At 50.7% G+C, this 12,281-nt stretch overlaps 1 protein-coding gene across 2 annotated transcripts in view; it reads right to left on the reverse strand.

Moving 5' to 3' along the window:
- Positions 1–12,281, reverse strand: part of AIFM3 (apoptosis-inducing factor, mitochondrion-associated, 3) — a 40,443-nt gene that overhangs the window by 16,108 nt on the left and 12,054 nt on the right. For both annotated transcript variants that reach the window (XM_010006444.1, XM_010006436.1), the window contains exons 3-9: positions 11,356–11,465; positions 9,694–9,803; positions 9,061–9,105; positions 8,106–8,202; positions 5,776–5,888; positions 969–1,055; positions 357–448 (exon numbers count right to left, since the gene is read on the reverse strand). In XM_010006444.1, the coding sequence (XP_010004746.1) occupies positions 357–448; positions 969–1,055; positions 5,776–5,888; positions 8,106–8,202; positions 9,061–9,105; positions 9,694–9,803; positions 11,356–11,465 (654 nt within the window). The remainder of the gene's footprint in view (positions 1–356; positions 449–968; positions 1,056–5,775; positions 5,889–8,105; positions 8,203–9,060; positions 9,106–9,693; positions 9,804–11,355; positions 11,466–12,281) is intronic.

Below are 12,281 nucleotides of genomic sequence, written 5' to 3' on the forward strand. Positions count from 1 at the left end.
TTTAAACTGGAAGAGGGGAGATTCAGATTAAATACTAGAATGATTATTTTATATAGAGATACATGATCCAGATCTAGATACGGATAGAGATACAGATTAGATGTAGATTAGATTTAGAGATGGAGATGGAGATGGAGATGGAGAGATGATAGAGATAGAAATAGAGATAGAGATAGAGATAGAGACAGATATAGATGTTTCAAGTTGGTGTTCCTTGTCGTTTCTGCAAACACTCTTGCAAACAAATTCAGTGTCCAAATTCAATGACCATATTTGACCCCTTATTGCCAGACACAAGCTCCTATCATTCTCAGATAAAATAGCTTCTCTTGATCCTTACAATGTTCATAGCTTACGTGTTTCCAGTTGCTACCAGCAGCTTGTTGTATTCCATCTTAAATCCATCCTTGAACATGGCTACCTTATTCTTGACATCCACAGCTGCAACCTGAAATTATTCCTGAATCATGTTAAGGGTTGAAATCCCAGACATTCACTTAGCTCCCAGCCCATCCCCATTTTTCTGTGAGATTTGTGTCTCCTGTGTTCCTGTCCACAGCTTAGTCAACTCAGACCAAAAAGCTTTTGAGCTGCCTTTTCACAAATCCCTGAAGATCTCCAAGTATAAATAAAATACTGGGGGAGAAATGTTTAAAACCATCACTGTCTGCACTGCTTGCAGGCTGACCATCCTAATCAGAGGCCACCCCAGAGCCACGTGAGGACACGTGCAAATGGCAGGTAGGACATGTCACCACAGATTTTGCAGCGGGCCCTTCCAGCCACGGGAGGAACTGGTTTTAATCACCCACAGGCAACCTGCACCCTGGGGCACAGAACAGGGGCTGCGGTAAACCCAGCATTGTGGCAATGGCACCAAGTGAGCCAAGAACAGGGACAGTGGCCACATCTCCTAGGCACAGCCCTCACAAGCCAGCACCTACAGGTACACACAGGAGTCTGCTCACCTGCATTTCTGTCAGGACTTCAATGTCGTAGGTGCAGAAGAACTCCTTGGGGCGCAGGGCGATCTGCTCTGGATGGGAATCCATGGACTGTAAATAAAGCCATTTTTCTGTTAGCTGCTGTGGGTGGGACAGGCAAGCAGAGAGATGCCTGTTACCGACACAAGGCAGAGGGAATCTGAAGGCAGTCTTCATGGCTTGGGTTAGCAGAGTTGTTCTACAGGGGCTGGAATCAGAGCCTACTCAAGTAAAAGCCATCAAAAGATCCTGGGCTGGGGCCTGGTTCCTGCTCTGGCTGCTCAGCGTGAAGGTGTCCAGCTGAGGCAGGACCACAGCAGCCGTATCCAAGTGTCTGCAAAGTGGCTCTAGCTGCAGCTCCTCGTAACACACACAAGGTCATAGGAGCAAAAGAAAAGCCCCATTATTTGGAAAACAACCAGTTGCCAGGGGAAGTGGAAGCTAAAGAGCACTAAGAACAATGAGCATCAACACTTCAAAAGCACCCAAGTTACACAGCAGAAATTCCCTCATAAGTTGAAGCAGGGGCACGTGGCCCATGACTGCTTAACTTTAGCTGCAAGATTCTTCGTTCTTGCTCTTCCCAGCCTTCCCTGGTCACTTGGGTGAGACCTCCATCCCCTTTAAACATAAGGCTCAGCTCAAACTTGAGCCTGAGTTGACCTGTCCTGTCCTCCGAACTCTGTGGATGCAACTAAAGACATAGGCTGAGGACAAGCTTAGCACCAAGTGCCCCAGCCCTCCCTGCCTGCAGCAGAGTGGGGACCAACATGGCCACATGTGCCGTGTCCCACAGAGCAAAGCACTGACCCATGCCACACAAGCATGATGCTGGGTCTTGACCCAAGAAGGACAGGAGATGCAGGAGTCAAGGGCTTCATGATCTGCCCCCAGGACAGATGCACAAGGTCCTTCCTCCAAGAGGTGGCTGGGTCAGGGGCTGGGCTGAGCCCGGCAGGACATTCTGTCACTGAGACGCCAGAGAACACTCTGCTCATAAGATCTGAGGGCTTGAGGTGGGTGCAGCATCCTGCAGGTTCTACTGCCCAATGCTTCCAGAGGCGGGTCTGGTCACACTGAGGAATGGAGCGCAGGGAAGGCAGTGTGGGGCATGGCACAGCCACCACCAGGTTTCTGCTGCTCAGGGCTCTGGGGACAGCATTGGAGATGTTGCAGCACACCAGGGAGCAAGTCATGGGCCAAAGGGAACAGAGGAAAAGTGAAATGGGACCTCAGGACAGACCCATAACAGGCAAGGCAGAGGAAGGGCAAGGCTGCAGCTTCAGGAGGCAAGAGGTCTGCTGCTTACAGCTTTACATGCTCCTCCTCCAGTGACTCTTTCCAGGGTTAGTCCCATTCCCAGTAAGATTCAGAAAAAACTCATTTTTTCCTATCTTGTTCCCCAAAATGCTGTCTGCTTTTCCATGGGCTTTGTATACCTTCCAAAAGCAACTGGAGCCATAGGTGTCTACTGGAGGGTTTAACAAACCTCACATAACATCCCTGGCAATTGAGATGTTCTTACTATTCAATGGGAAGTGAAAAAGGAAGCCTGAGACTCACACAGTGAGGAAAAGTGTTTTGGAGAGCTGCCTGACTGGGATGGAGACTGCCAGCTTCCCCAGGCTCTCCAGCCACAGCCTCAGTGGCTCTTGGATGCAGATTTCAGCCATCTGCTCCTCACCCCAAGCAGGTCTTGTCCAAGCACAGAAATCATAGAATCACCAAATCATGTTGGTTTTGGAAAGACCTTTCAGATCATCAAGTCAAATCATTAACCCAGCACTGCCAAGGCCACCACTAAACAGGACCTGGGTAACTACAGACCAGTCAGCCTCACCTCCATCCCTGGAAAGATGATGGAACAGCTCATTCCGAAGGTCATCTCTAAGCACATGGAAGACAAGAAGGTTATCAGGAGTAGCCAGCATGGATTCACCAAGGGGAAATCATGTCTGACTAATCTGATGGCCTTCATTGAGGGTGTGACAGAATGGATAGATACAGGGAACGCAGTGGATGTGTCTTCCTCAACTTCAGCAAGGCTTTTGACACTGTCTCCCATAACATCCTTGTGAATAAGCTCAGGAGGTGTGAGTAAGAAGAGTGGACAGTAAGATGGATCAAGACTGGATAAACAACAGAGCCCAAAGGGGTGTGATCAACAGTGCAGAGTCCAGTTGGAGACCTGTGACTAGTGGTGTCCCCCAGGGGTTAATACTGGGCCCAGACTTATTCAACATCTTCATCAATGACCTGGATGAGGGGTGGAGTGTGTCCTCAGCAAGTCTGCTGATGTGAATTTTGTTTGATGATATGAAGCTGGGAGGATTGGCTGATCCACCTGAAGGCTGTGCAGCCATTCAGTGAGATTTAGACAGGCTGGAGAGCAGGGCAAAGAGGAACCTAGTGAGGTTCAACAAGAATAAGTGTAGAGTCCTGCACCTTGGGAGAAAAAACACCATGCACTGATACATATTAGGGGTTGGCCTGCTGGAAAACAGCCCCATGGAGAAGGACCTTGAGGTCCTGTTGGACAACAAGTTATCCATGGGATAGCAATGTGGCCTTGTAGCCAAGAAAGCCATTAGTATCTTGGGATGTATTAAGAACAGTGTGGCCAGCAGGTCAAGGGAGGTTCTCCTCCCCCTCTACTCTGCTCTTGCAAGACCACATCTGGAGCATTGTGTCCAGTTCTGGGCTCTCCAGTTGAAGGCAGACAGCGATATGCTGGGAAGAGTCCAATGGATGATGAAGGGACTGGAACATCTGTCATACAAGGAAGGGCTAAGGGACCTGGGGCTGTTCAGTCTTGAGAAAAAAAGACTAAGAGAGGGCCTGATTAATGTCTACAAATATCTGCAGGGTGGGTGTCAAGAATGGGCCAGTCTCTGTTCAGTGGTGCCTATGACAGGACAAGGGGAAACGGCACCAAGTGACAACACAGGAAGTTCCACCTCAACATGAGGAGAAACTTCTTTTCTGTGAGGCTGATGGAGCCCTGGGACAGGCTGCCCTGAGAGTTTATGGAGTCTCCTTCTCTGGAGACTTTAAAGACCTGTTGGGACATGTTCCTGTGTGATCCCATCCTAGATGTTCCTGCTGCAGTAGGGGGGTTGGACTCGATGATCTTCAGAGGTCCCTTCCAACCCCTACAATTCTATGATAAACCATGTCCCTCAGCACCGCATCTACAGGGCTTTTCAACCTCTCCAGGGATGGTGACACCACCTCTGCCCTGGGCAGCCTGGGCCAGAGCCTGAAAACCCTTTCCAAGAAGAAATTGTCCCCAGTATCCAATCTGAACCTCTCTTAGGCAACTTGAAGCTGTTTCCTCTTGTCTTGTCACTTGCTCCTTGGGAAAAGAGCCCGACCCCCCCTGGCTCCAACCTCCTCTCAGGCAGTTGCAGAGCCAGCAGGTCTCCCCTCATCTCCTTGTCTCCAGGCTGGACATCCCCAGCTCCCTCAGCTGCCCCTCACCAGACTTGTGCTCCAGTCCCTTCCCCAGCTCTGATGCCCTTCTCTAGACACACTCCAGCCCCTCAATATCTTTTGTGTTGTGAGGGACACAGAACTGACCTCAGAATTTGACATGTGACCTCACTGGTGCCCAGCACAGGGCTCTCCAGAAGTCACATACATATTTGCCTGCTTTTTTTGCCTTGGGGCTGGAAGCAGAGCTGATGCTGTGATTTCAGAGTGACAGACCCATGGACAAGCATCCCTTACAGAAAGGGCAACACCCATTCCACCTGCTCTTATGTTATCTCCAAGCTTCAAGATGAAATGCTGCTGCCCAACATGAGTGGCTGGCTGATATCAAGTAAGGCTCAGGCACCAGTAATAAAAGATAGGATTAGATCATCTCATGCCTACAAATTGGAATGAAAAATGGGATGTGTGCCAGAAAAAGTGACCTTTGCTCTGTGATCAAGTTTGAAAGCTGTAATGGTAACAAACAACTAATGATGCCATGGATCATGGGCAGTAAGAATCACGCACTAATACAAAAATTGCTAGAAAGTAACATTTCTTCACATGCCTCATTTCATTGCCCCAAATATTTTCATCTGGAATTATAATAATAAGATCCATTCGGGCATGAGCTGGGCAGGACAGCTATTGCTAGTCCTCTGAAGAAAAAGAGGGCCATGAAGATGATCCAAGGGCTGGAGCAGCTCTCTTATAAGACAGGCTCAGGGAGTTGGGGCTGTTCAGCCTGGAGAAGAGAAGGCTCCAGGGAGACCTTATAGTGGCCTTGCAGTATCTGAAGGACTACAGGAAAGCTGGGGAGGGAGTTTAGACAAGGGCAGGGAGTAACAGGACAAGAGATAATGGTTTTAAAGTGGAAGAGGGAAGATTTAGATTAGATGTTAGAGAGAAATTTTTTGGTGAGACACTGGAACAGGTTGGCCAGAGAAGCTGTGGCTGCCCCATCCCTGGAAGTGTTGAAGTCAGGTTGGATGGGGCTTGGAGCAGCCTAGGCTGGTGGGAGGTGTCCCTGCTCAATGCAGGGGGGTTGGAACTAGATGATCTTCCAGGTCCCTTCCAACCCAAACCATTCTATGACTATGATTCTATATGCTAGTTGATGTGCTGCAGTACTCTTTGGCCAGAGTTTGAACAACTCCTCTTCTGAGTTTCTTATTCCAGTCACTGACAGGAAAGAAAATTCAAGGGAAAACAGACATGAATAAGGAAGAAGAAACATGCAATGAATAAGAGTGGGGAAAGGTCCTAGGGCAAATTTTGAAACTGGGGAAGAATATGACATTGCCAAAGTGATACAAACCTTACTGAGCTTTGGTCTGTCGTAGGGCAAGTGTCTGTCCATGGTGCACATCACGATCCTGTCTGAGAAACCCTCCTGGCGTAAGGTCTCTGCACAGACCAGTCCAGCTGCCCCTAAGGGAGAAGACCAGTGCCAGTCGTGTGTATTGGACATGTGAAAGTCCTTGTGCTCCAAAACCCCGCTGAGGCTGACTCCAAAATCACCATCTCCACTAGCCCTGGCCTTCCTTCAGGGCCTGCCCCAAGCCAAAGAGTTTCTGCAGGAGGCTGGTCAGCATGCAATTCCTGCACCAGGCAGGACATGAATCCTCTGCAGGACTTTTCTGTCTCTAAACTCAAACCAACCAGGAGCCCATCTGAGGGGTGCTGTCAATGCCTACACACCTCCCTAGGCTCAGGTATGCCCAGCCCCTTGCACTGCCCTGGTCAGAGAAGGGTCCAGCACATCTCAGCTCCTGGTGGATTCACAACTGGATGCAGAGGGTTGGGAGCCCTCCTGTCCTGAAGGGCTGGTTGTGGACCATCACTGTAGTGGATGGTCTTTGAAGGTTTGTTAGTTTGTAAATATAGAAAAAAAGGCTAAATCAAACAAAAAAGCTGCACTGTGGTGTGCTGTCCCCCCCTGCAGCCAGACAGCCTGGTGGGCAGTGAATCGTGTTGGTTGGAAAAGACCTTTAAGATCATTGAGTCCAACCATTAACCCAGCACTGCCAAGGCCACCACTAAACCATGTCCCTCAGCACCACATCCACACGATTTTCAATCCCTCCAGGGATGGCGACTCCACCGCTGCCCTAGGCAGCCTGGGCCAGGGCCTGACAGCCCTTTGGGTGAAGAAACTTCCTAATATCCAATCTAAACCTCCCCTGGCATGCCTCATCTTCCCTAGCCAAATTGGTGAGCCTTGAGAGCTCAGGTGAGAAGTCCTGAGTCTCTTCTCAACCCAGGAAGTTTCACTCAATTATGAGTGTTACAAGGGCCACAGATTCTGTAATACCAATGAAATTATAGGGATCTGGACAAAGCACACCTGTTGATCGAGGTGGGAGGAAGTGGAAGAGACAGGCGGGTGGACATCCCATACCCACTGCCTAGAACATGCTGAACCAGCACTGATGCTGCCCTGGTGCCAACATGACCCTCACATGAGCAAGGGGCTGGGGTCACTTGCCCTCAGATCTGCTGGGCATGGCTGGGTCTTGGTCCTTGAAGCAGGGCTGGATGGGTAATCTCTTCCTAACACTTCTTCCTTACTACCCCAGCTTTGAAACCTTTCCTGTTCACTAGAATAAGACCTTCATCTTTTATAGACCTGTTAATTTAGCTGGTTAAGCCTGAGAAAATTCCTTCAGCAATGGGCAACAACTCCTGTAGGATGACCTTGCTGAGGATTTTGATGACTGTTCAGCCCTGCTGCACACCAGGACAGCTCAGCTGACCTCAAGGACCAGCAGCGTCATACCCTGCCTTTCGGTCAACAGCAGGGACACAGGGAAGGGAAAAATGTTGCCCAGCCGGAAGGGACAAGCCAGCCAGGCTGGATTTTCCCTCTGCTCAGGCTGCAGCTTGCAACTCAGATGGCAGGAGGAGATGGCAGCATGTTCCCCATTTCCATAGCTTGGACCTGGTGACCTGAGAGATGTAATCAATTCAGAACAACCCATGTGCCAGAAGCAGCTGTTCCCTCCCAGCTCCAGGTCCAACACCGTGTCCTCTTCCCTTCACCATAACATGGTCCAGCCTTGCATCCAACCCATTCCAGAATAGGTGAACCCAGTGGATTAAATTCACACCATCACAAAAAAATTCTACAACAATTGCATGACATACATGGAGCTGGAACAAGAGATAAAAAACATAGATCAGCAGTTCTGATGTTTCATGAAGAAATTTTATATTTTCTGGGAAGATGGAAGAATTTATCTTCAGAGGAGCACCTTGAGATGAGAACTTTGGAGCTGCAGGCAGCTGCAATGGGATGAGACAGAGACATGCAGGCTCCAGGAGGGAAAGGTGTATCCACATCACAGGGACACCTGAGAGGACTTTCTATGTAACAGTTGTGGAAATTGGGTTACTGATGGGAGGGTGCAAAGGGACGAGGGTTCAGGGCACCATTAAGAGTGGCCTGTGACAGGGAACCACAAAGCTCAGAGGCACTAGGCACCTTTGGATAATTAGCATGTAGGACAAATAGGCTCAGGAAGACCCTCTGGTCTGGCCCTTCACACAGGGAGGGACACAGGAGGGGTGACAGAAGGTGTCTGGCACACAGACACCCTGCCCAGGAGGGGAGACATACGGCAAGCCCAGCAACATGCCCCCAGGTACCTGCACCAATGATGAGCACGTTGGTACTGCTCAGGTTGTAGTTGCTCAAGGAGATGCACTTTGCCATCATCTTTGTCCTCCTCTGTGTCTGAAGAGCCTACGCCACCACCACCAAGAAGAAAAGTCATTATCGCAGCTTTAACCTGGGAGGCCAGGCAAGAACAGACAAAACTACACTATTGTCACAGAACAGCTTGGAGAGCAAGAGAACAACTGCACCCTTGTACCCAACAAGGACTACAAACATGCTCATCCAAATACCTTTCCACCAAACACTGCACTGCCCCCTTACAAGATACAAAAGAAAAAGAAATTCATCATCTTCTGCAAAGGTACACAGAGCTTGGAAAAAAATCTAGAAAAAGCAGCCCAGGTGTGTCCCTGTGCAATTCTGCAACCAACAAGTGAGATGGAAATGCGTAAGCCCCATCAGGAACTTCACCCTGCATCTGAGCACAGCTTGTGTACCTCTGATGTCCAAAGGAGCTGATGTCTGGGCTCAAGAGGAAGAACAGATGACCTCTGTCATGGCTGTGCCACGTTCAAACCCAGCAAACAAGGCTAAAAGGTTGGTGGAAGAGGCCTGTTTCCATGGGCCAAGTAAATTAGAAGTTTCTGTGAGCTTACGGAAACACAGGACAAGTTCAGGGCAAACACCTGGCAAGGCCTTCTGAATCCATGGACACACCAGCTAGGGTGTCCAGCAGCCACGGGGAGACTGGGGGACCACAGGCAAGGCAGGAGGGGACACAACACCTCTGCCCTGCTCCACTCATGCTTTTGTATGAACTTTGGGATGTTGCTCGATGAAGGACTGGGCTAGGTGGACCTTTGGTTTGCCATGTTGGATGCTCATATATCTGTGCAGACACCACTTCCCCTGGACAGGGAACAGCATTTCCCCCTAACCCCCATGTGCACAGGCCTCAACTTTTGGATGCCAGTGGCCCCTCACCTGCTTGCTTGCTCGGATGTACACCTTCTCCTTCTCAATCTTCACCTGTGGGTGAGAGAACAGCAGCAGTTTGCAGGACAGCAAGTGCCTCCAACATGCAGAGGGTGATTACCCCTTCTGTGCAACCACCAAGGGTCAGAGCAGCCATCTCACCAGGTCTCCTGCCAGAGCAGCTCAGGCCATGGCAGGGCTGGTCCCAGCACGAGGCTGTGGGACGATTTCAGTCTCATATCAACTGCGCACTGGTGGTGGAGAGCACACTTATCCCAATGCCAGCAGCCATGCTGGGGATGACAGCAGGCTGAGTGGTGCAGCTGACACACCTGAGGCATCGATGGGATGCCATCCACAGGGACCTGAACAGGCAGGTGAAGTGTGTTCATGTGAAGCTCAGGAGCAATACTTGGGCTGGGCTACCCCCAGTATGAACACAGGCTATGGAGGACTTGGGAGTACCAGGGGATGGAAGTGTTCAAGGACAGGTTGGATGGGGCTTGGAGCAACCTGGTATGGTGGGAGGAGTCCCTGGCCCTAGCAGAGGATTGGGAATGGATGATCTTTAAGGTCCCTTCCAACCCAAACCAGTCTAGGATTCTGTGATTTCTTCTGCTGCTGCAAGAACAAAGGTCTCACCTGGAACCTGGGTAAGCTGTCCAATCCGGGAAAGTCCTCTATGTCACCTGTACTTATGTTGAAGCAAGCTCCATGCCAGGGACAGCGGACTCTTCCTTTGGACAAAACCCCTGCAGGACACAGGGCAGAGCATAGTTGGTGCTGCCTGACACTGCCTCCCATCCCTGCCTGCATCTCAAGCTGCTGTGACCTGGCCAGGGCAGGGGTGGCAGAGGTCAGGTCTCCCTCCTGCTGTCATAGTGATGATGGACTCCTTGACTTCTTTACAACTGCCGAACAAGGCTGACCTCCTGAAGGCTGCAGACCCAGGACCTCCTGTGGGAGCAGGGCTGTGCTGCTCCACACAGAGCAGCTTCAAAGATCAGACTCTGCTACCATGTCCCTGTGACACTCCTTCTTTACCCAGAAGTGGCACCACTCCTACAAGACACATGGCAGCTATTGTGGACCTGGATGATCCAAAGCATCTTGGCTACTTGATGTGGAGTAACCTGCATGTGGGATGGGTCCAGCCATTTGGGACTGAGAGTGAACCCAGTTACCAGCTGGATCCTGCATGTGGGATGCCCTCTAAAATGTCCCTGCTGCCAGTGCCCTTCCAGCTCCTCTGAGCACAGCTCCAAGGCTGGCTGCTCTGCCTGAAGCAGGATCTCACTCTCCAGCAGGGCCTGGGGCTGCAGTCTTCAGGTCTCATAGTCATTTCCACCAGCCCCCACAGCACCTCAAGGAGAGCCTCAAGCAGAGCATCACTTACCTAGAGGAAGCACATTCCAGAGCAGACCCTGGCAAAGCAAGGAGTCTGTGCATGGCTGGGACAGCAGGGGCCATGCCCAAGCCCATGAGATGCCTCCTGACAATCTCAGAGTCTGGTACCTTGGATGTAGGCTCTCCCTGCCTGAAGGAGCTGGCTTCCACACTGGGTCAGAACCAGTGACTACAATCCAGCCCTTACTCAGACTCTGCCTGAAGCCCCTGCTGAGAACATGCCAGGACACCTGTTTTAGGTGCTGAGATGAGAACCCACTGTCCCTCATCCCATGTCAGTCAGGGACACCAGCAACATTTCTTTTTGCTACAGAAGGGATCCCATCAACCCTCAGACGTTTATCTTTCCCTCCCAAACAGGTTTCTGATTTATACAGAGCTCTGGTTTTATGGGGTTTTTTTAAGACTGAGTTGTCTGAAAAATTTGAAGGTGATTTATTCTTTTTCTTTAAGATATTTTTTTAACTCTGTGTGGCTGGGAATCAATAAACAGAACAACATGAAAAGCTCCAGGAAACCAGACTTTGGGTGGGGACAGTGAGCTGCAGGTGCTTCACACCATCCAAGAGAGGTTCATCTCCAGCTGGAGAATGAAACAGGAGCCAAATTTAATGGTGCCTGTGCCATTTGCTCTCCAAAGTCACCCAAGGAAGCTCCAGCCCTGTGACCAGCAGTGACAAGATGGGGTCACCAGCAACCCATACCTGAGGCAAAGTGCTCCCAGGAGGTTTGTGCACCCCATCTTTCTGTCCAGGCTCTGCCCCAGTGAGGAGACCCCAAGATGATGCCAAGCACCAAGCATGGCACTCCCCCATCCCCAGCTGGGTGAACGTCAGGATGTCTTTGCCCACATTTTGATGCCCTTGGTTAGTCTCTGAGGATGTGATGTTGACTGACCTTTGACCAGTGGAGCCCCATAGTGGGGACACTTGTGTCCCACAGCATGGAACTCACCACCCTCCTTGATGAGCAGAGCCTTCCCACAGCCCAGGTCCACTTCCCGCATCCTGGGGAGGAGGAAAAACATGTGGCAGAACATCCAACTGGCAATGGACACCACCCTGTTGCCCTGCACTCCAGCCCTGGTCCCACCAGCACCCCTCCCCCCCACACTTCAACCAGGTCACTGTCAGCTCCAGGTGACTTACAGCTGTGGGTGACTCCTGTCACCAGGCTGGCTTTGGAAGTGGCTCCATTGCTCCCAGCTTGGGACAGATCCAAGCTGGGACATTGAGTGGCAGCTTCTTCATCCATCAGCATGCCAAGACATGACCCAAAGCATCTCCCAAGCTGCTCAGGATGCAGCTGGTTTCTGGTTTCCAAACCAAACTGGTTTTACTGTGACATTGCCTCCTCTCCTGGCCCCAGCAGCTCAGCAGGTCCCTGCCAGGCTTGTGTTCATTCATCCAAAGAAAACATAACATTCTGAGGCTTGAAAGCCAGAAGAGGTGATTCTAACCCTCTGCATTCTCTGGCCTTGTGCCGTGGGGACTTGTGGTCTTGGCCACATCCCAGCATCAACAAAGTGGGTCACCTTTTCCTGGTAAAGCCCTCAGGACAGCAGAAACCTATGTGTAAAACAACCTCGCTGGTTGCTTCAGCTGTTTTTGCTGAGTAAAGCTCACACAAGACCTGCTCCCTGCTCTGGGCTCCACCCCCAGCTCTACATCTTGGGGGCTTTGTCTTGCTGGACCTGCTGGCACTCAGCCCCATTGCCATAGGAGCCAACTTAACCCTCTATCCATGCCCCAAAGAGATCTGGGTGCTCTTTGAAAGACCAATTGTGCGGTACCCTGGACAAAAGGATCACTAGCACAGCAGGA

This window comes from Chaetura pelagica, unplaced genomic scaffold (genome assembly GCF_000747805.2).
Source record: "Chaetura pelagica isolate M959 unplaced genomic scaffold, ChaPel_1.0 scaffold301, whole genome shotgun sequence".
Lineage (NCBI taxonomy): Eukaryota > Metazoa > Chordata > Aves > Apodiformes > Apodidae > Chaetura > Chaetura pelagica.